Source organism: Rattus norvegicus, chromosome 10 (genome assembly GCF_036323735.1).
Source record: "Rattus norvegicus strain BN/NHsdMcwi chromosome 10, GRCr8, whole genome shotgun sequence".
Taxonomy (NCBI): Eukaryota; Metazoa; Chordata; class Mammalia; order Rodentia; family Muridae; genus Rattus; species Rattus norvegicus.
The window spans coordinates 44,155,678-44,180,158 of NC_086028.1; the positions used below are offsets into that span (position 1 = coordinate 44,155,678).

General features: G+C 44.3%; 1 protein-coding gene and 1 long non-coding RNA gene across 3 annotated transcripts; one reads left to right on the forward strand and one right to left on the reverse strand.

Annotated features, from left to right (window-relative positions):
* Positions 1-353: 353 nt before the first annotated feature.
* On the reverse strand, positions 354-23,655 carry Zfp39 (zinc finger protein 39). The gene is given in 5 exon segments (NM_001107004.3): positions 354-3,926; positions 5,505-5,597; positions 19,055-19,181; positions 22,168-22,332; positions 23,601-23,655. Coding segments are annotated over 5 exon segments (2,154 nt in total). The 5' UTR covers positions 23,604-23,655; the 3' UTR covers positions 354-2,160.
* Positions 5,463-13,132, forward strand: LOC134480798 (uncharacterized). 2 transcript variants are annotated; one of them, XR_010055625.1, is made up of 3 exons: positions 5,608-7,494; positions 7,910-11,118; positions 11,236-13,132. It is a non-coding gene; the product is annotated as an uncharacterized LOC134480798 (long non-coding RNA). The 2 variants fall into 2 exon arrangements; XR_010055624.1 differs by having other exon boundaries at positions 5,463-7,494; positions 7,910-13,132.
* Positions 23,656-24,481: the final 826 nt, after the last annotated feature.

A 24,481-nucleotide genomic window follows, 5' to 3' on the forward strand; every position in this document is an offset into this window, starting at 1 on the left:
TACATACATACATACATACATACATACATACATACATACAGCAGCTATCCTTCACAACACCAGTCTCTACCGTGCCTTAACAGGCTGAGCAGCCGTGGGGAGCAAGCCAGTGAGCAACATTTCTTCATGGTCTCTGTTTCAATTCCTGCCCTGACTACCTCAGTCACAACCCGTAACACGGAAGTGTAAGCCAAATGAAACCTCTCCAGGTTGTTCCTGGTCAGTGTTTCACCACAGCTTAGTACCAGAGAAGCTAACTGGGACAGTTTCCCGTCAGCATCTCAAACACGCTGATCCTAAGACACAAGTCTCAAATACCAAGACTTACAGATTTATAAGAGAAAACGCTTTTGTATGTTAGACAAAAAGTGTTTTATTCAAGGCTGTTGAGTGTAGGGTAAAAACATCTTGAGGGCTAGAGCAAAATGTGTAGTGACAAAAGAACTGTGCTGTCGGTGACACAGAGGTGTTCCAGGAGAGCTAGGTAAATTAAATTTCCTGGAGAAACCTACGAGAGCAGCCACTTCCGTTCATTGGTTTCATGTGGAGAGCGGAGTGTAGGAAATGGGGCGGCACAAATAAATGCAAAATGAATTGTTGCTCACTAAGAGCACTGAAGCCGACATTAGAATTGTTGTTCGTGGGGCTGGGGATTTGGCTGAGTGGTAGAGCGCTTGCCTAGGAAGCGCAAGGTCCTGGGTTCGGTCCCCAGCCCCGGAAAAAAAAAGAGGAAAAAGAAAAAAAAAAAAGAATTGTTGTTCGTGTCTCTTTAAGTGTCGTCAGCTGCGAACAATTCAGGGACTTCATTTGTTCATTTCTACACAGATAATATTTCTATTAGGTCAACTGGCAGGCTTTATATTAGCTTTGCACACCAGAAAGTCTTGCTTACTTAAGAGACAGTTAAACAGCAATGTCCACACACACTTATTCACCCTTGCACAAAGTGGGGAGAGTGCGCTAGTTGAGAAAATATGAACATGTGCTAGAACGGTATTTGATGTATAAATTTTTCGGTTTTAGTTTATGCATGTATGTATCGAGGCTGAAACCCAGGGTCTCGTGAATGTTACACATACATTTTATCACTGGGCTACACTTGTGCCTCACTCCCTGTTTAACAAAGCAAGACGTATACAAAGTGAACACATTTCTGATAATTAATCTAGGTCCCACCGAAGGAATTTTCCATTAATATCTGTATCCAAATCTGTACATGAATGAGGGAATGTTTTGTGTAGTACAGGCTGTTTAAACAGCACGGCTGGCCCCTGTTACTTCATGCCAGTAGCAACTCCAACCTCCGGTTACAAACCACAAATGTTCCCAGACACAATGTGCTCTGACAATGATATCACTCATATTTATTGACACGTGTGTGCCTCCATTTGAAAGTTAATATTAATATTACAAAGACTTCTGACACGGAAGTTTTGTTCAAAGTTTCGTGTGTTGACTTACTCTATTTGATTTATTCAAATTGTTCAATGAAATATCTCTGATAAAGAATTCTCAATTTGCCCAAGTTTCCCCTGTGTACAAATTCTGAAATATTAAAGAGCATGTAAGTTCTTCCAACTGTATTAAGTGAATTAGTGCATTCTTATAAAAGTATCTGCCCAATGGCTTGAGAAAGTATTCCTCAAACTAAAAAAAAAAAAAAAGTATTGGGGATTTTAAAAAAAAGGAGTATTTGGGGATAAAAATGAGCTATCTCCAGTCAGTTCTATTTCTCTTAAATCGGGGACTTTCTGACAATGGATCTCAAGGCTGTCTTGCAGGTCACATACATCTCAGGTCCAGAGCTCATGAGAACTTAGGGAGGAGGAAAAACTTAAAAAGTATTTCTGTGGGACTGGCTGAAATGAAAGTAATGATCGTGTGTGTGTGTGTGTGTGTGTGTGTGTGTGTGTGTGTGTGTGTGTGTGTGTGTGTGTGTGTAGGGCTGTTACATGGTCACACAGACCACATAATAGAGACTGTGTTCCAGAGAAGACAGCCAACTTGTGCCACACAGAATTTTTTGTATAAATTTAACACCTGTGAAGTCCCTTCTTGCAAAAACATCGTCCACACTGTCACATTTATAGGAAACCCCGTATATGTGCCTTTTCTGATGCCTGCTGATGGTTTCTGCTAACGGAACTTCCCACGTTAGACTCACAGGTGCTCCCTCAGGTGGATTCTCTGATGTACAGTGAGGGAGGACTTATGATAAAACCTTTTCCTACATTCCTGACATTCAAATCGTTTCTCACGTTCGTGAGTGATCTGATGCCTGCTCAGGTATGACTTCTGGTGAAAAGCCTTCCTGCACAGCTTGCACTCATAGGGCTTCTCGCCTGTGTGGGTTCTCTGATGAACGGTGAGATGTGACTTACTGTAAAACGTCTTCCTGCACTCCTCACACGAGTATGGTTTATAGCCTGTGTGGCTTCTCTGGTGGACAGTGAGGGAGGACTTATGGAGGAAGGTTTTCCTGCATTCTTCACAGGCATATGGTCTGTCCCCTGTGTGGTTTCTCTGATGCCTGCTGAGGCTCGACTTCTGGTAGAAGGCTTTCCCACACTCTTTACATTTGTAGGGTTTCTCGCCGCTGTGAATTCCCTGGTGCATGCTGAGGTGTGACTGACGGTGAAAAGTTTTCCCACACACATCGCATTCATAAGGTTTCTCCCCAGTGTGTGTTTTCTGATGTACAGTAAGGTTTGACTTACGATTGAAGGTTTTCTGACATTCCTGACATTCATAGGGTTTGTCGCCTGTGTGAATTTTCCTATGTATAATGAGGTGCGACTTAGAGTAGAACGTTTTCCTGCACTCGTCACACTCATACGGTTTCTCACCTGTGTGAGTTCTATGATGGACATTCAGGTCTGACTTACAGTAGAAGGTTTTCCTGCATTTTTTACATTCATAGGGCTTCTCACCTGTGTGAGTCCTCTGATGTATGGTGAGGGAGGACTTATGGAAGAAAGCTTTCTTACATTCTTTGCAACCATAGGGTCTCTCACCTGTGTGAATTCTCTGGTGCCTGCTGAGGTGTGACTTCCGGTAAAATGACTTCCCACACATGTTACATCTGTAGGGTTTATAACCTGCACGGGTCTTCTGACAGCATCTGAGATTTGGCTTCTCACTGAAGCTTTGCTCAGACTGATACATTTCATAGAGTTTGGATCCTTTGGGGACACTCTGGTGCACACTTTGCTGGTTTTTCTGATGAAAGCAATTCTCACATTGTTTATATCTATGGGACCCGACTCCCACATGTATCCTCTGGTCTTTGTGGTATGATGTATTAATGAAAGTTTTCTCGCAATCCCTACACGTGAAATATTTCTGTCCTTTGTGTATTTTCTTATGTTTGGTGAGCTTAAACTTTGTACAGAATGTTTCCTTACAAATACTACATTCAAAAGTTTCTTTGCATACCCAACTCATCTCTTGGGCATTAAGGGCTACCTCATCAGGTGCTTTCTCGGACTCGGAAAACTTACTAGACCTATGGGCAACGTGAAACCCCTTGTTCGTCCATAATGCCTTTGTGCTGCAGGTTGCTTCTTGCCTACAACATTGAAAATGCTGTCCAGTACCTGGAGCTCTGTTATACAACCCATGATGCTCTGCATGCATGGGGGGCTTGCTGGTTAGAGAGCCGTCAGGTTCCTCTCCAGTCGGCAAGTCACTGGGCTCTTTAGAGGGAGATGCGCTCTGCCATACACCAAGTGTCACAGGCCTCATTCCTGAGGAGTTTCCATTCTTTATAGTCCGATTTGAAACACGGTTTGAGCCCACATTAAGTATGTTTCCTAATTTAACTTTCTCCTGAGTTGATGTGTTGCTGTTGGTAATTACAAAGTGCCACAAGTGTCTCTCTTCATTGTCCTGGTTGGTTTCACTCAGTTCCCTTACTTTCCGGACATCTAAAAGAAAATAGAAGTAGCCAAGCTCATGTTACATCATAAAAATGAAGAACTGCCTTCTTGTTCTCATTCCATTGTGATTTAACAATAATGTTGATATATGATATATGCAGATGTGTCCCCAGTAGTCCACAACGTAGACTTTTCAATGTAAAAATCATACGGTCAGATACTCCTCAGCTAGCCATCTGAGGATGGAGGTTTGCACGGCTTTTTTCACCTAAGTGTGGACTTAGGAAGGGGCTGCTATCTGTGTGTTCAGTTTTCACTGCTCCACAAAGAGCCACAGTAGAAATTGAGGGGGCTGGTTTACAGACACAAATGACCTATTCCCATATAAAACAGCAAAGTCCAACCCTCCAAATTCCTAAACAAAATCTATTTTGTGCTTCCAAGAACCTCAATGGGGCCAGGAAGCTCCAGTCTGCCCTCTTGCTGGACTAGTGGACTTCATTCAGGATACTAAGCCCTACCATTGTTGGAAGGTTTTCCGGATGTTTCTGGGATTCACTGTGCTGTCATTCTTCACTTAGATGAAGGTCCATGCAGCTCTATTTTGTAACCCTCTGCTTCTGGAACCTTCCATTTTTGTATTAAGCTGTCTTCTATATTATAAATGAGGTCTTCTATTTAAGTCTATTGTCTTCAAATTACTTTCAAAGACTGCTGACAACAGCTTCTACACAGACACAGAAACCTCAGCCTTTCAACCGGAAAGCCTTACTTCACTTAAGCTCCACTTAAACTCCACTTTCCTGTCAAGCTTCGCTTCCCCCTTCCCATGCTGAGCACTCCTCACTCGCATACATTCTACCTCATGGGATAGGAGACTTGATACTGGGTGTCTTTCTCTGATTTCCTCACCAACCCTTCAGTTAATGCCTGAAAATCTGTGACACTGATATCTATATTAAGCTACCAATTTCCATATCTATAAGGACTAAGACAAATCTCTATATTATGCCCACCTATGTATTAGATATACCAAATACTGGAAAAAAATAAGTGTCAAGATTTAACTAAATAAATAACAGTCTCCTTAAAATTCTCTTACCTTCAGACTTTTCCTGGAATAAAACAGTGAACACTTCTATTTCTTATTTTATAATAAAGCATCCTTTGTGACTCTTATAACCAAATATTATGTGTGTTTAATTTCTTTCAACAAAATGTAAGCTCTCTGTGTGCAGATCTATTTATTGTTATTTGCATGTTTAATTTTAGACGTGCTAGGCTTAGGAGAGAACCAAATCCAGGTGATAAAAGAACTAACCCAGCCAAAAATGCTTCGAGTAGAAAACACAGACAACTGAGAATGTAGAGACAGCAGCTAACCAGATAACCAAAGCTGTCTATGAAGCTCTATACAGTTAAAGAAAACATACGCAACAAAATAAAAAAGAGAGTAAAAGGTCACGTGAGCATTCTCCTTGGAGAGCGCACACAGGAAATATGTGAGCTACCACACCAGCTGTTCCCAAGACTAGGAGCGGCACCTCAGGAAGAAGAGCTGGGCATGGCCAGTGTCTGTGAGAGTCTGCTCATCCTCGTCCGTGTGTCCAGGGTACAGTCACTGACCTGGTCGGCTCTGCTTTGGAATGTCTTCTGCTCTCCATGGCCCAGTTCCTTGTTCCAACTTAAAGATCACCTCAGGTTTGGTCACGCAGTGTCCTGTTGATGGGAAATAGTGTAAGGCTACCAAATGCTAAGTCAGGTTCGCTGCAGAAAGATTGCACCCTTGGGAACTGAGTGACAGCTGGACACGTCGGAACATCCTGTGAGAAGTTTACATTCCTGTGGGCTGGAGCCCTGCCTTTAGTAAGGAAAGTGAAATGGCTTAAGAAGAGAGCAGAGCTGGGACTCTTACAGGCCTGTGCTCTCAGCCACAGATGCGAAGGCAGAAGGGAGACCAGGTCAAAGTCTGTTTGAGCAATTTAATAAGACCCTATCTTAAAATGAAAAGGGGGTTGGGAATCACAGCTCAGCTGCAGAGCGCTTGCCTAATACACATGAAGCCTTAAATTAATCCCCAGCACTAAGAATAAATAAATAGGAATTAGAAATCTAAGAATGGTTTTAAGAAAACTTAGAGACATAATACAATTCAGTAAAAAGAAAGACAGAGAGATGGAAAGACAGAAGAAAGGAAAGAAGGAAGAAGGAAGGAAGGAAGGAAAGAAAGAAAAAGAAAGAAAGAAAGAACAAAAGAAAGAAAGAAAGAAAGAAGAAAGAAGAAAGAAAGAAAGAAAGAAAGAAAGAAAGAAAGAAAGAAAGAAGGAAAGAAAGAAAGAAAGAAAGAAAGAAAGAAAGAAAGAAAGAAAGAAAGAAAGAAAGAAAGAAAGGGAGAAAGAAAGAAAGCAAGCCAGCCAGCCTCAGATACGTAGGAGACGGGGGTGACTGAAAACTGAAGTGACCCAGCTTTTGGATGGCTCAGCAGGTAAGTGCACCAGATACAGGGCTTTGCCGGCTGAGTTCTGTCCCTAGCCCTCTGACCCCTAGATGTATGTCATGGCATGTGACTGTGTACACACACACACACACACACACACACACACACACACACACACATACACACATACATACACTCATACATACAAATATACACGCTATACATTTTTTAAATGTTCATGCAATCTGAATTTCAAAGCTAAGACTCAACAAAAACTCAAGGAAAACAAAAAGGTGGGTGTCCCAACAGCAGAACTAATCAGGCAGAAAAATAACATTTAGAATAATGCCATGTTTTGTACTGTTTTAGGTTTTTGTTTTTGTTTTGTTGTTTGTTTTTTATTTGTTTTGTTTTGTTTTGTTTTTGGCATAGGGTCTCACTATGTAGCATAGCCCTGGCTGTCCTGGAGCTCACACTGTAGACCAGGCTGGCCTCAAACTCACATAGATCCACCTGCCTCTGCCTCCTGAGTGATAGGATTAAAGGCGTGTGTCAGAGTTTAAAATGGAAGAAGGAATTAATTTATCTTTACTTTATCTGTCTGAATGTTTTGCCAGCATGTATGTCTATGAAGCACGTGCATGCACTGCCTGTGGATTTGAAGGGTTTAAATTTCTAAAAGTTAGTCATGAACAAAGTCTGACTATGCCTGAAAGAATTGAGATAGGGCTCCAAGGACACTGGCCATCTGGAGCTACCCCTGGAGCTACCTCCCTTCCTTTCCTTCACTCCCTGATACGAGTCATCCCTTAGTTGAGCGAGATAAGACAACTTGCCCATATTGCCAAGATGCTAGAATGCTTTGTTAATACAATTCCTCGCAGAAAAAAAAAATAACTGTACACCCTTTGTACTAGCCAATTACTGGTTTTCCCTATATAAGCTCCTGCCTAGAGAGGCTCGGAGCTTGACTCAATCTCCTGTGTGAGATACGTGTCAGCCCGAGATCTCGTAAATAAAACTGCCTCTTGCTGATTACATCAAGACCGGCTTCTCGTGTTTCCTGGGGGTACCCCAACCCGTGACTGGAGCGAGAGTCTCCCCAAGTCTGGGGGTCTTTCATTGGGGGCTCGTCCGGGATAGGAGCATAACCCCCGGAGATCCGAATGCCTCTTGGAGGTACGTTAGTGTGAGTGCTGGAAAGTGGCCGCTGTGTGAGTGTGAGAGTAGTGTGTGTGTGAATTAAGTCCTGTAGTCTGTGTTTTTCAGTACCGGTTTAAGGTCTTGGTGCACTGTCTGGGCAGAAGAAGGCTTCCCACTGCATTGTTTTTGAGTGCACTCGGGTGGATGGGCTTCCCACCCCGTTGTTTTTGAGTGCACTCGAGTGGATGGGATTCCCACTCCGTTGTTTTTGAGTGCACTCGGGTGGATGGGCTTCCCACCCCGTTGTTTTTGAGTACACTTGGGTAGATGGGCTTCCTACCCCGTATTTAAGTGTGCTTGGGTGGAAGGGCTTCCCACCCCGGACAGACGCCTGTGAGTAGGTACTGGGTTTCTACTTCAAATAGCTGTTTTCTTTTTGTTCTTTTTTTAGATAGCGGAAGTGAGGACGCCCCAGCTCTGGGAGACGTCCCATGAGCCGACTTTTGTCGGGAGGACCCGGCAGGTGACAGTCAAAGAGATCTGACTGTGACTTGACTTCGGAGGTCGTGTTCGGCTGCCTATTTAAGTATAGGCATGGACAAGTGTGCTTAGATGTGTTAGTGTCTGTTGTCTGTATTCTGTTTCTGTGTTTGGTATCCCAGAAGCAGCTAAGGTTAAGCTGCAGTTTGGGCCAGGTACTGAAGGTACCAGGCATCTGTGGAAATTGGTTATAGGATGCTTTGTCTTGGTCTTGTTTGTCTGGTTTGTTTTCTGTGGTATTGTCCAGTGTCTTTTTGGCTTTTGTTTCGTTTTTGGACTTGGACTGACAACTGTGTTTGAAATCATGAAACTGTTTGCTTTGTTTGTCAAGGAGTTTTACTTGGTCCTCTTGGTGCTTAACTTAAAAGTTAAAAATAATTTGCTTGAGAGAAATTGTTTTCTGCTGGGGAGTTTTATCTTTCTCTCTTGAGCCTCCTCCCCAAGGAGAGCTGCCCCTCTCTTTACTCCCATTGTCCAGCCCAGCTGCTGTTAACCGTTGTGTATGAAGGACTCCAGGTTAGCGAGTGATCCGTCTGAAGCAGGCATTAACAAAAACCTGAAAGTTTTACCTTAGATCCTGAAGAAAAATTCTCCCTGTGGCTTAAACATTCACAGCTTCTAAGGAAGGGACAACACAGAGTAGGAAAATGTAGGGGCTGAGGGTGGCAAGCATGCAGGCCTACTAGCAAGCTACAGGCTGTGCGTGGGCAACAGCGCAGCTCTGGCCAAGTCAGCGCAAGAGGAGTTTCAAGGTAAGGAGGCTGGCTGGGGTTGGCGCTTTGACAACAAAGATAGCGTAGAGTTAGTGGTTGTATTTTGGCCCTGAAAAAAAAAAATTCCAGTTGCTGCCTTCAGTGGCCAGACCTTCAACACTTGCTAACAAAAGGAGAGTATTCATTAAGAGAAGTTCTTTAAGGGAGCCTGCCTTATCTGCTGGCCCTATTCCAAGAGAGGAGTTGATCTCCAACATTAAGTAACCTTCCCTGTTAGTCATCATTGACATGGAGAGTGGCTTTGATCCTATCCCCACAGCAGCCAGTTCCTGCCCCTGTGGTCAAAATGCCCCAGGTTGGGGGGCAGAGAAGCCCCTAAAATAGTTTCAAAGAATCTACAACAAGCTGTGAAGAACTTTGTTTTGCCAGTCAAAATTTAGAATTCAGGTTTTGGCTGTGGCCAAGGTCAGGATTAATGTTTTCTTTTCCATGGGCCTTTAACCCAGTGAGACAGCTTGGTAAAGGACTACTACTACAGTCCTGATAGCCCCAGGTGAACTGGTTACAATTCTTTTGTCAGCCACCTGGCATCTAACACCCAGGTTCTAATGTCTCTCCATCCTTTTGTTATTAGTTCTTACTAGAAGCCTAGTGTCCTTCAGAGGCTGGGTTTATTGAGAGACAGAGCCACTGAGCTGGCACTGAATTTCGGGAGGTACTTCTTAAGTAAAATCTAAGTCCAGAGAAATAGTCGATAACAGATCAGCTGCCTCTCTGCTTGCCTTTCTGTTTCACAGGAACAAAGCTTGTGCTTATTTCTACAACGGCCTTTTTGTCCAAGAAAGTCTCCTGGTTTAGCTGTGTGACTAAATGCTGTTTGCCCTCTTCAGTAGACTTCTATTCTCAAGATTCTCTTGTTTTCTCACCATCCCATTTGAGATGCTTGTTAGTAACTATTACAGGTCTTCTTGACCACCGAGGAAAGACAGAATCCTGCTAGAGGCCAGAAAGAATGTTCCAGACACGGATGGAAGACCCTCACTCCTGACTGTTGACTTGAATACCCCTGAAGGTAGGGAGTGCTCCAGGTCTGCCGCCAGGCTCCAAGGGTGGGTCTCCGAGGGACTAGAAAATGCCCCACCAATTTGGCTAAAGTAAGAAAAAGATATAAAGAAAAAGTTACAGAAACTTAAAGGGTTAAGCTAAGTCACTGAGAGAGTTGTTGTAAGTTGCAGAGAAAATAAGGTTGATATATGGTTCAGGGTCAGTGCACAAAAGTGGACAGCAACTAATAGCTGTAGAAGAAGATACAGATAGAGAGACTGAGGAAGAGAAAGAGGAAAGAAGGTAAAAAGAACAGGAAGCTAGGGAAGAAAAGAGACAAGAGAGGAACATATACTGGCCACAGTAGTTAGGGAACCTAGGAAGATAGTACCTGGCAACAGAAGAGAATTCCTGGCTAAAGATCAGTGTGCCTAATACGAAGAAAAAGGACACTGGGTCAGGGACTGCCCGAGAAAGAACAAGAGGGGCCACTGGAGAGCTTCTTGGTCCTAGAGTGCTGGCTATGTACAGAGATAGAAGGGAAGTGTGGATACAGGGACCCAATGCTCTGTGCTCCTATGCCCCCCCCCCCAGTGGGCCAATATCCAAAGACCTTGAGTGCAAGGGGCTACTGGCAACGAACAATACTTATGGACTGCCCGAAGAACAGTGGACCTTGGCGTGGGCCGGGTAACCCACCCACTAGTTCATGGTCATCCCTGACTGCCCCTATCCCTTGCTCATGAGAAAATTGCTCTCCAAAATGGCTTGCGTGGGCTAAAATGGCTGGGTGAGGCCATGTGTATGCATATCTACAGACTGCGTATGTGGAGCTTAAGACCTGTCTCAGTGCACCAGTACCTGATGCTGGGAGATGTGTGTGTATGGCTTAGTGCCGTTCTGCCTGGAATACATCATTCCTGCCAGCTGGGCTCTGACAATTATCACCCAATCCAGGACTTAAACTGTGGTAGAGTGGCTGATGTTTTGCCTTTAAATGAAATGTCCCAGAGGATGGGATCACTGATCAGTTGACATGGACTAGATTCTCCACCTGTTGGGGGCAATCTGGTCACCTTGCTGCCCAATCCTGACCTGGAGCCACCACAGCACAAGTGTCAAGCACTGGCAGAAGCCCATGGGTGGAGGAAAGACCTCTGCGACTGGCTGATTGACCCCTGCTGAAAGCCGAGGACCTTGTCCACAGACGGGAACAGTTCTCTTCATGAAGGTCAGAGATAAGTGGGTGCTGCCGTGGTGGACAACACAATGTCATCTGGGATGGCTGAACTTCTACCCCCCAGCACATCAGCGCTGCAGATGCCTTTACCATCTCTTGGATGCCCTGGTGAAGCCAACAACTGTGAGTACTATTCGTTGCTCAGGATATCAGAAGGAAGAGATTCAGTGGCATAGGACAGTAACAAAGCAGATAAAGTGGCTCAGAAAATGGCTATGCAGGAGCCTATCCTGGTTACAGGCCTACAAGAGACAGCCACTGGGAACTGGGATTGGACTAAGAGACGGCCTCTACAATCATCAAGAAGATACTGGAAGAAATCTTTCCCCCGATTTGGAATGCCCAAGGTAATCTGGTCAGACAATGGCCCTACTTTCGTTGCCAAGGTAAGCCAGGGTGTGGCCAAGTATTTAGAGGTTGATTGAAAATTACATTATATTTACAGACCTCAAAGTTCAGGACAGGTAAATAAATAAAACTCTAAAAGAGACCCTGACCAAATTAAATTGACCATGAAGACTGGCGCAGACTGGGTGACACTCCTTCCCTCTCGCTCTCTTCAGAGCAAGAAATATCCCTTCCAGATTCAGCTTTACCCCCTTTGAGATCTTATATGGGGCCTCAGATCCTCTGACTGTATTAGATGATGTTACTGAACCAACATGTCATAGTAATAATGATTTATGTGTCAGGCTAAAAGACCTACAGGTGATACAGAAAGAAATCTGCTCACAGCTGGCAGCAGCCTATGCCCTGGGGACCCCCGAGACATCTCATCCGTTCCAGGTCGGAGACTGTAGGTACATACAATGACACGGAGCCCAGACACTCGAGCCTCGCTGGAAAGGACCGTACCTGGTGCTGCTGACCACCCTGACAGCCGTCAATTCTCAGCCCTCACCAGCCGCATACTAGCCGTTGGGGCTGAGAGCTGGGACCTAGAGGGACACTCAGATCTTCAAAAAGCTCCCTAGACTTGCACATCAGATAAGTGGATACATCAGAGACGTGACTGGGATGTTGCTATAATGCTCACTTGAGGAGTGTGCTTTAGAAACAAGAATTTCATGTTTGCCCTGGGTTCCATCGAGAAAAATATAGAGATAGGCTTGATTTCTATTACAAATGATGTAACATTACATATGTTAATACTCCTAACACTTCTTAGGACTGTGCCTCAGGGACCATAAGTTTAAGAGTTCTAAGATAGTCATGACCTTGGTGTATAGGTTTAGATAGTGTTCAGATTAGAATCCTAAAGACTTTTTAGCTGACCTCCAAGAATACCTAACCTCCCTCTCAGAGGTAGTCCTTCAAAATAGGAGAAGATTAGACCTGATATTCCTTAAAGAAAGAGGGCTATGTGCTGCTTTGAGAGAAGAATGTTGTTTTTACCTTGATCACTCCGGGACCATTAAAGATTCTATGGCTAAACTTAGGGAAAGGTTAGACAAGAGACGACGAGAACGAGAAACCACTGATAACTGGTTTCAAAGCTGGTTCAATAGTTCCCCATGGCTTACCACCCTGTTGTCAGCTTTAGCCGGTCCCTTGATTATCCTCGTCCTCTTGCTCACTGTTGGGCCCTGCATCATTAACCGCCTTTTTGCTTTTATTAGGGAACGGATTAGTGCTATACAAGTCCTTATGTTGAGACAACAGTATCGGGCTATACGGAGTGAAGAGCCTCTAGACGCTAGATTCATCATGTAGTCCTAGGATTAGGACTACTTAACTAAGAGCAGAGGGGAATGAAGGGTTAAAATTTCTAAAAGTTAGTCATGAACAAAGTCTGACTATGCCTGAAAGAATTGAGATAGGGCTCCAAGGACACTGGCCATCTGGAGCTACCCCTGGAGCTACCTCCCTTCCTTTCCTTCACTCCCTGATATGAGTCATCCCTTAGTTGAGCGAGATAAGACAACTTGCCCATATTGCCAAGATGCTAGAATGCTTTGTTAATACAATTCCTCGCAGAAAAAAAAAATAACTGTACACCCTTTGTACTAGCCAATTACTGGTTTTCCCTATATAAGCTCCTGCCTAGAGAGGCTCGGGGCTTGACTCAATCTCCTGTGTGAGATACGTGTCAGCCCGAGATCTCTTAAATAAAACTGACTCTTGCTGATTATATCAAGACCGGCTTCTCGTGTTTCCTGGGGGTACCCCAACCCGTGACTGGAGCAAGAGTCTCCCCAAGTCTGGGGGTCTTTCAGATTCAAGGAGAGACGGCTGGAGGCCCTGGGGCCAGAGTTACCGATGGTTGATAAGTTGCCATGTGTGTACTCGAACCCAGGTTTTCTGGCAAAGCAGCCAATGCTCTTAACTGCTAAGCCATCTCTCCAGCCCCCTCCCAGACATTTAAGCATCTGTGTGACTGGTGTTCCAAAGAGAATATAGATTGGACATAAAAACCAAACCAGAACAGAACACTCAGCCAGACATGGTGGACCACACCTGCCATTCTCAGCATTCAGGTGGCTCAAACAAGAAACTCAGGAGTCAAAGGTCAGCCTGGACTACTAGCAAATTCTGAGTGCACTGGAACTACATAGGAAAATCCTATTTCAAAGAAACAAACAGTGGGAGGCAGAGACAAGGGGATCCAGGAGTTTGCCAGCCAGCAGCCTGCCCAAACAGGAAATTTCAGGTTCAGTGAGAGACCTTGTCTCAAGGTGTTAGCTTGGGGTTTTTGTTTTTGTCATCTTGCAAAAGCTTGTTATCTGGGAACAGAAACCTCAGTTGAAAGAATGTTTCCATCAAACTGACCTGTAGGCAAGCTTGGGGACAATTTACTTGGTTAGTTATTGATGTGAGAGGCCCACCCCACTGTGGGCTGTGCCCCACTTGGGCAGGTGGTGCTGGGCTGTAAAGAAAGCAGGCTGAACAAGCCATGAGGAGCAAACCAGTAAGCAGTACCCCTCCATGGCCTCTGCTTCAGTTCCTGCTTTGGCTTCCCCTACTGATGAACTCTGACTTGTAAGCCAAATGTTTTCCTCAAGTGGCTTTTGGAACTAAGATACAAGGAATAAGGAGAGGGTGAGGGGGGGAGAGAGGGAAAAGAGGAGGGAGAGGGGGAGGGAAAGGGGAGGGAGGCGCGGAGGGGAGTACCCATAACATCATCCTTTCCTCTGGCCTCCAAATATTCATGCACATGTGTATGAACTTGCAGACAGTCATGCACACAAGCACATACACCACACACATATTCCAATTTTTTTAAAAATCCAAATAAATAAATTATACAGTGAAGTAAATGATAAATAAAATCCAAATTCAAGAGAAATAAATGGGGGTTGGGGATTTAGCTCAGTGGTAGAGCACTTGCCTAGGAAGCGCAAGGCCCTGGGTTCAGTCCCCAGCTCCGAAAAAAAAGAAAAAAAAAGAACCCCCCCCCAAAAAAGAGAAATAAATGAATATCTAGATCCCAAATATAAGAATATCTAGATTTTCCCAAAAAGGTTCTGATGTATAAGAAGACAAAAACATGCTTCAGAAGAATCCCAGAGTGCACGAGAACTCAAACAGGTGAGGGCTTAAGAGGCTGAATGACTCAAAGCCAAAACCACTGCTAACCGAGGACACTATCTAGAGAGGTTAACTGCAAAACCTGAGAATTGGACTTTCTAAAATAAAAACTGAAGGAATTCTTCAACACGAGATCAGCCTGTGGTGATTAATCTTGCCAATTTAATAGGGTCTGGAATCCATAAAGGACAAGTCTCTGAAGGGCTCTCTGTGGGTTCCCCCAGGAAGGATTGGCCGAGGGGAGAAGATGCTCCCCGGGGAACAGCATCTTCTGTCAGGGTAAATGGGGAGGGAGGATGCTGCCTACCTGTTCTCCTTGCTGGTGAGTGTGCTCATCTCTGCTGCCAGTGACATTCTTTCCTGATATCGGACTCTAGCTTCATCAGTCTCCAAAGTGGACGGAAGACCAGCGAGTCTCCAGGATTCTTTCAGGCCTTAAACACTAGACTGAGACAGCTGAGGTGTCTGGCCTTGTGGACTGAGAAGTACTGAGTCCTCAGGGTCTCCAGGATTTCAACCCTTTAATGTAATTCATGTCGTAGTGATCCCTGACCATAAAATTATTTTTGTTGCTACTTCATAACTATAATTTTGCTACTTTTAGGAATTATGATGCAAATACCTGTGTTTTCCAGTGGTCTTTGGTGACCTCATGTAAAAGAGTCATCTGACCCCCAGAGTGGCTGTGACCCATAGGTTGAGAACCACTGCTCTAAAGAACCTTACCTAGGGGGTTGGGGATTTAGCTCAGTGGTAGAGCGCTTGCCTAGGAAGCACAAGGCTCTGGGTTCGGTCCCCAGCCCCCCAGCTCCGAAAAAAAGAACAAAAAAAAAAAAAAAAAAGAACCTTACCTAGTACACAGGTTTAAGTGATGGCACACAGTAAGTGAACGAATCATGACTACCATTACTGAAACACATGAACATATAAAACTAAACAATACAGCAGGATACACACAAAAAAGAAGAAAGTGTATCGATACAGAAAACTATTAAACAAAAAATTAACACAGAGGAAAAAAGAATACAGAATGTAGCCACCCAAAGATGTCAGGAATGTGTCCTCATTTATCAAAAACATTCTTAAATGTAAACAGAAGCACTTCCCAGTAAATATATAAACTGAATAGATGAAAATAACAGATTCAGTGGCATGCTGCAGGGGAGAAAAACATTTATTAGGAAAGACGCAGATGCGTGCGAACTGAACACCAAGGGATGGCCCTAACATGCAAATCGGACCCAAATCAACCCGTTCGCACAGAATCAAAACCTGTCAAAAAGGAGGGAGAGGAGGAAGAGGAAGAGGAGGAGGAAGAGGAGGAAGAGGGACCAATGCAAAGAGTATGTAATGTGTAATGAGACACACACGTGCTGAACCCCGAGATTGTAGAGCGCATGTCACTGGATCACACAGACGAGGTGGGCTGTGGTACAATAGTATCTGAGGACTACAGCAGCCACCGCCACCGAGGGGCAGTTCACTGTGACAGGAAATTTACAGAGCAACACTGGTATCAAAGCCCACAGTAGAACAAAAGCCTAAGAGACACTGACAGGCTGTCAGCTACTGCTGAGAGCACCACTATGTCACGGCTCATGGGGTGCACATTACTGCTCTGCAGATTTAGAAATAAACAAACAAAAACTCTGAATTCATAATGTTCTCTTTGGTCACCATGAGACACATAAAGTTGAAAATTAAATTGCTGAATGACTTATGAGTATGAAAGAAAGTAAAATGCAAATTTAAAAATTAATTGGGAGGCTGAAGAGATGGCTCAGTGGTTAAGGGCACTGACTGCTCTTCCAGAGGTCCTGAGTTCAATTCCCAGCAACCACATGGCTCACAACCAACAGTGGAATCTGCTGCCCTCTTCTGGCGAGCATGCATACATACACATGGAGCATTCAACACATAAAGTTAATGAATCCTTTTTAAAAAGAAAAGACAGTCATACTATTCACATTTTACAGAAAACAAGCAAAAAAAAGTGCATAAAAGTCCATTACGACAGAAATGAAGAGTTTCTGGTTGTAGCCGCCACTGCAGAGCAGCAGCCATGGCTCCAGGCTATGCCGTGTCCGTTGGCCTCATCTCAGGCCACAAGGGGAGGAAGAACATGAACAAGCAGAGTCATGGCTGGTGGTGCTAATGTCTCACGAAGCACACCACCTTTTTTGTGGGACTGTAGAGTTTTCTGCCCCATCAGATCGGCAGTGCCTCCAAGGACACAAAAGTTCATCAGGAAGGATGCGAAGATACATGCCAGGGCCAAGAGGAGGTTGGAGAAGCTGATCAAAACACCGGCTTCAAGAAGTACAGAACCTTTTCTGCCTGTCCTCCCACAAGACACACGCACGCACGCACACACACACAAACAGACACACATACACACCACACACATGCACACAAGCACGCACGCACGCACGCACGTACACTACTCACGCTGACTTACCAATGCCATGGAATCCTCATCTAAGTACCAAGAGCATTTTCACAGAACTAGGAAAAAGCCAGTCCTAATCTCCATAGAGAAACACAAAAGCCCCCAGGCAGTCAAAGCACACAGGAACTAGCTAAGACAGCGCAGAACTGGCATAAAAGTAGACAAACTGCCAAAGGGACAACAGAAACAAGTCCATTCCTTACAGTCGTCTGGTTTTCACCAGAGGTGGGAAATAAGTGGTGCAAACTCCAGACCCTCTTGTACACAGAAAGGTATTAGACCTATATCCTACCGTACTCAGAAATCTAATTAAAATATATCGAAGACATAAATGCAAGACTGAAACTACTGAGGTAAAACACAGGGGAGCTGAATATTGATTCAAAGATTTCCCCCCCTTTTTGAGATTGGTGTCTCTATGTTGCCAGATGGGTCTGGAAGTCCTAGGCACAAGTAATGCTTCCTCCTCAATTTCCAGGGTGCTGGAAATGCACCATCAGACTCAGGACAAAGATGACATGACCTCAAATCCCAGTCATCTACAAGAACTGACAACTGGGGTTTCATAAACAAAACCCTCTCTAAAAAAAAGCCAAGGCTGGAGTGAAAGTCAACTACAGAACCAACGAAAATGCCTGCAGCTATACAAGGGGCAGGTTCCTGGACCATAAGAGGAAGTTGACAGCAGAAAAAAAAAATCAGTTCATTAGAAGTTGAGCAAATGACTTGAGTATTTTTCCAAAGGCACATAAATAACAGAGAGACCCGCCAATAAATGGCCAGTGCCTGTAAACATTGGAAAATGCAAATCAAAACCACAACCAAGTGCCACTAGACTTGCAGCTGGAATATCCCCAAAACCATCAACAGCAAACACTAATGAGGACACAGAGAAAGACATGTTATCCTTCACCGTTGCTGGGAGTGTAAAATCACTACTATGAAAAAAACGTATCCACTTTCCTTTAAAAACTAGAAATAGGGGCTGGAGAGGTGGCTCAGTGGTTAAGAGCACTAACTCAAGAGGTCCTGAGTTCAATTCCCAGCAACCACATGGTGGCTCACAACCATCTGTAATGGGATCTGATGCCCTCTTCTGGTGTATCTGAAGACAGTGTACTCATATACATTAAATAAATAAATAAATATAAATAAATAAATAAATAAATAAATAAATAAATAAATAAATAAAAAATAAAACTAGAAATAGAACCAGCTTTATGGTACAGCTATTACTGAATATATTAAAAGAAAATGAAGTCAGCATTTTGAAAGATCATGAGTTCAAGGTAATATTGGGCTACATGAGATCTTGTCTTTAAAAGAAAAGGTTTATGGGCTGGAGGGATGGCTCAGTGTTAAGAGCACTCACTGAGTCAAAGGACCTGCGTTCAGTTCCCAGCAGCCACAACTGTCTGGTGCTGTCTTCTGGTATACATGCAGACAAAGTACCCATGTACATAAAATACATGAATAAATCTTTTTTGAAAAAAATGTATGTATGCATAAGGGAATATTACTCACTAACAAACCCAATACTTATCTTGGGTTGGAACTGAAGGATGTTTTTGCCAAGTAAGTGAGGCACAAGGGACACACATTGCACATCCTTGTTTATATGTGGAAAACAAACTGGCACTCACAGAAATAGAAGCAGAGTTGGTGACAAAGCCTATTAGGTGTGTGAGGGAGGGAGGGATAGAGAAGCTGGTTAATACACGCAGGGGTGCAGCCAGGTAGCCTGTATAACCTCAGTTTTACATAGCACAGAAGCATGACTGTGGTTAAAATGATTCAGTGCCCCAAGATGACTAATAGAGAACTTAAATGTTCCCAATACAAATCTGCATAGACTTGCCAATTTCTGGAGGTGGGTTTATCATACATACGTACATATGTACATACATACACATATACATACATACATACACACACATATACATGCATACATACATACGTACGTACATACTGTGTGTGTGTCTGTCTGTCTGCCTGTCTGTCTGTCTAAACAAACTCCAGACGTGATTACTGTTCTTACTAACAAAGGAAGTGTTTTTAATACTGCTGGGGTCTCTCACTCACCCAAGGACTCCAGGCTTCTGTAGGTCTCCAGCATCACGTCCCTGTAGAGCTTCCTCTGAGCGTCATCCAGGTCCTGCCACTCATCCCAGGTGAAGTCCACAGACACATCCTCAAATGACACCAAGCCCTGTAATGAGACATTTCTCCTCAACTGAAGCTTTTGAGCCTACCAGGAGACGGGAGTGTGGGAGTGGACCCTTCGTGAGTGTGCTTCCCACACGCTGCATCTTTCTATCTTTATCATGGGAGGGGGAACACTAAAATATTGTTCTATTTAGTAACTCAAAAGACTACGCCTACAGATTTTTCCATTCCTAGCAAAAATGGATAAAATTAAATGCAGTGAAACATGCACAAGGCCCTAGGTTCAATCTTCAGAAACACATATGCAAACACACATGCAAGCACACACACATACACAAACATACATGCACAGACATATACATGCACACGTGCATACACACACATGCACACACACATACATACACAAGCACGCATGCACACATACTTACAAACATATACAGGCAGAAATACACACAAACACACATGCAGAGACATACACATGCATGCGCGCGCACACACACACACACACACACACACACACACACTTACACATTAAAAAAGAAAGAGAAAGAAAAGAAGCCCTGTCTATAAATGCCCTGGTAATCTAGTCATACATAAATCCTTGAAATAATGTTAAAGACATGTATCGGTGAAGGACAGAGTGAACTGTATATAATCTTAGATACTTTTTCTAGGAATAAGGAGAAATTCAATGTTAAAAAGCACATTGATGTATTTCTCTGTTCCACTGGTGGGAGGTGAGGGGTGATCCTCAAAGGCACAGAAAAGGCATTTTCATTATTTATTTTATGCATATGGCTATTTTGCCTGCATGTATGTATGTGTATCATATGTGTGCAGTGTTTCTGGAGACCAGAAGGCCTTCCACACCCTAGAACTGGAGTTACAGATGGTTATGAGCTGTCATGTGGGTGCTGGGATTTGAACTCAGGTCCTCTGAAAGAGCAGTCAGTGCTCTTAACCACTGAGCCAATTGTTTTTTAAAGATTTCTTCTCATGATAAAAATGTAGGTCTCGGGTTGGGGATTTAGCTCAGTGGTAGAGAGCTTGCCTAGCAAGCGCAAGGCCCTGGGTTCGGTCCCTAGCTCCGAAAAAAAAGAAAAGAAAAAAAAATGTAGGTCTCTAAAAGGCAGGAAGGCAGCTGAGGGGAAGAAGGAATAAGGATGCCCGTCTTCCCAGCCCAGGTTTGCTAGGCTGTAATCCCAGTTCTTGAGAGGCAGAAGCAGGAGGATTCAAGTTTGAGGCCAGCCAGAGCAAGGCCCTATCTCCAAAACTCAGAATCATCCTAGAGAGCCACATCTCTGAGCTCCAGCCCATATAAGATGTCACTTAACCAAGTTAAATGACAAGAAGAAAATGAGGATTCTCATGTCCTTATCATTTAGAAGTAAAAACACCTGAGAATCTCCAGTAAAGGATTTCAAATAGAAAATTCAATAAATTAAAACTATACAACATTAAACTCTACATGTGAAAATATTCATGAAAGGTGTCGGACATTCTTTAAAAAAAAAAGCAAGTAAAGAGAGTATCATAATCTCGGAGTAGAACTTTATATCATGAAGACACTGACTCTCTGGAGGTCAATAAACTAAGTTAACAGTAGTCCAATGGAAAAGGGGATTTCAGGGTTTTTATGGAGAACTGAAGAAGCAGAAAAGGGTGTGATTAGTTCCTGTTCTGTTTCCCAAGTCCCGGTCCCTCCCTGCTTCGGTTGGGCTTCCATTACATATGCTACATTTCCTGTTCTGCAGCATCAAGACAGCAGCTGATTCGGTTCCTTCTGAGGCTCCTCCAAGCGTATAAATCCTTGACATCCTCACAGTGCAGTGAGGGAGCTCTCCCTCCCTCTTTTAAAGGCCATTAGTCCCGTGAGATTAGGGACAAGGGCCTTTTTAACCACAGTTACCTTCCTCGAGCCCTACCTCAGGTATGGTGGCATTTGGAATTAGTGGTTAGCCGCGCCATGTAAATTCGTCCACAGCATATGTCATTCCTAACTCTGATGAAAAATCAAATACCTTCTTGTAGTCAATCCAAATAAAGGTTATAATCTCCCGCTTAGCTCGGCTAACCAAACAGCATGTGCATGGAAGCCAGAGGACAACATCAGATACAACTCCTCACAACCACCTTCCCTCACACTATGGAATTCCTAGCCTCCTTCCTCAGATCCCTGGACCCCAGATTCCTCTCTGTAAATACCCATTGGTACAGCATAGGGGGTCCCTGAGATAAAGACAACGGGCAGGGTAGGGTGAGAGGACTCTCACCGGCTGCTCCACTGCAGGACGCCCCTCTCTGCGGACTTCCTTCTTCTATCTATAGCAATGGAGACAGTAACACACATTTGAGCGTGTAGGCCTCATCCTAAGCAAATCTGCAATGTCGTAAAGGACATAAACACCATCCCTACCTCCTCCTACTAGAGTAGAGGCCCCCCTGAGCGCAGGGAGGAGCTGAAGAGGCCACATCTGACAACCCCAAAACAAACCACATGGTCTAGCTTTCAACGATCAAGACTTCACATCCTTTTTTAAAGGATATCTTAAACATTTTGCTTTTGGTATCCATTGCTGGAATTATTCACCCTAAGTACAATGTAACCGTATGTTCCCACGCTGTGGTATCTCTCCATCACAAAAGATGGATTTTCTTAAGTTTTCTGTATCTCCTAAAATGGTCATGTGGACCTTTCAAATTGTATTTCATTGGATGCATGCACACACGCCGGTGCCACAGAGCACATATGGTGGTCTAAGGACAGCTTGTGGGGTCTGGTCTTTTCCTTTCACCATATGGGACCTGGAGATCCAACTTGGGTCATCAGGGCTGAGTACTGTGCCCACAGACCCATCTCGATGGCGCTCTTGTGGATTTCAATTGTTGACTGCTGTGGTGTATTACACTAAATTGTGCTTGAATAGAGAGTGTGTTGCACACGTATAATTTCATGCCACTGTTTCTAGATGAGGTAAGGGAATAAGGAAGACAGCATGCACGCACACGACCTATAGCTTCTGACTTACCTTTGCTGGCGCCTTGTGTCGTCTTGCTCCATTCCGCTGGGACCATCTCCAGTGACTGTAAGTGACTGGCTTCTTCTTGTAGCTTCTCTTCTGCTTTCCAGTTTCAGGACGTCGACTGGGGCGTTGACTCGTGGAGTTCTCCGCCCTGTTATGCTGCAAGTTCCTCTACAAACGCATGCAACGTTGAAGATGCCATGTGAGTGACTTAGAGCCATGTGTGTGCTGGACACAATGCAGCAACACATGAACTGAAGGAAAATCCAACAGAGCGACCCCCAGTCTCCGGCAAAGTACTCACGCTACTTTCCTGTGTGCTTGGCACATGCAGTGCCCTGAGTACACAATTCAAACTTTCTGCTAAAATTATCATAAAAAGCAAATGCTGGGAAATGCCTCAAAGTAACTGCCAACTTGTTAGACAATATCACAGCAACACACCAAGTACGGATACAAGCTTCACTGTGGTATTTTTATAGTATTCATAAAAGCTTAAGTTTCTTCCCTACACATGACACTTTCAATAGTACCCACTTAAAACTTACAAGTTCTGTGGTGTGTAATGTAAATTATAGTTACAGACAAGTCAAAGATGCAGGAATTCTCACTCGTTCTACTAGCTGTTTTAAGTTCTATTTGAGATGTTACAAAGTTGGGGGGAATGAGGATTTTAAAGGGGAGGTTGAAATTTTTCTAACCATTGCAAAGATGGGCACAGATTCTTTTGATACCCATGACCATACCTGTGACTAACTTCCTACAACTCTGCCCCACCAGCAATGCACATCATACTGTGAATTCATGAAGGGATTAACCTACTCACGAGGCCAGAGCCATTGGAATGTCACCTCTGGAAAGACCCTCGCACAGCCAGAGGCGTGTTTCTTAATGTAGGCAGCAGTCAGCCCCATAGAGCTGACGGTCGATTACACACACTTCACAAAGTTATGAAGATGCGAGAGGTGCACACAGAGCCATCGTGCAGGTACATCGGGAGCAGATACATAATTACAGCAAAGGACCTGAATTCAGTGTGGAAGAATGTGGAAGAGACAGAGACGCTGCATGTGCCCTCTCACTACACTCTCCACACAAGCCAACACAGTAAGAGCCTTGCTGATAATGGGGAGGCCAAGAGATGTCCGATCCCAGGCTCGCGCCACACCTCAGGCTGCTCCAGCATCCAGGGCTGTCACTGATAGACAGTGGGACACCAGACACAGCAGCTGTGGCACATGAGTCTGGACCAAGAGAAGGGTGCGGCTGAGGACAAGTGTCCCGGTAGAGTCAGGGAGTGAGAAGGCTCAGCCAAGTCAAGACCCAGGGCGACAGAGGCTGTGAGCTCAGCCCTGAACAGGCCTCCCGGAGTCAAACCATCTGCACGCGGCAAAGCGGAGGAAACCGGAACCCTGAGGGTTCCTGCGGGCAGCACTCACCATGGCGCCCCAGTCCGCCTCCGGCAGCTGACAGGCCTGAGACGCCCGGACTGCCAGGCTCAGCTGACGGATCAAATGTAAAGATGGCGTGAGACAAAGACCCGCGAACTAGCGAACCCGCGAAGGCCCGCCCCTGTGCCCAGGGTGCGTGCCTGATTGGGTCGCACCTCAGTCCCCGCCCCATCGTGCCTGGAGTGACCGCAGATGGCACCAACCCATGACTTAAATAAGGCAGACTACCCCAAATAGTGGCTGTTGCGATATGTTTTTTGTTTTGTAGTTTGTTTTTCAAGACAAGGTCTTGCTGTGTAACCCACGCTGGCCTCGAACTCATGGCAATACTGCCTCGGCTCCAAAGCGCTAAGATTACATGAGTTGACCACAATGCTCCCCTTGTCTGCAGCTGTCTGAAGGTAAAGCTCACTCCAAGTGGGTGACGAGGTTAGGGTTTAGTCCTGTTCATCATGTGAATTATGTCATATGACTTATGAATTATATATAGGAATGTTATTTACAAATGATATGGGATGGAGCAAAGCGGATGAGAGGATTTGCTGACTGAGACCTAAGACATCTAGCAGATATCTTGGGGCAATGCAGTGACAGATCTAGTGGGGATGAAAGATACCCTTTTTTATTTTTTATAAATTACAACAACAATTAGGAACTAGTGTAGCTTCAGCCCACAGCAGAGACATCCCCCGACACTCTTAGCTACAGAAAGACTTCGTGCTGCTCAATGAGGTTGGAAAAACCTTGTTTCATCATTTGATTATTGTTGCTCTGTTATTACCAAAATTTTATAAAACCATTACAGTACCAGAATATAGAGTTTGGAGTAACCTGAATCCCTATTTCTAGACCCATGACCACTGATATTT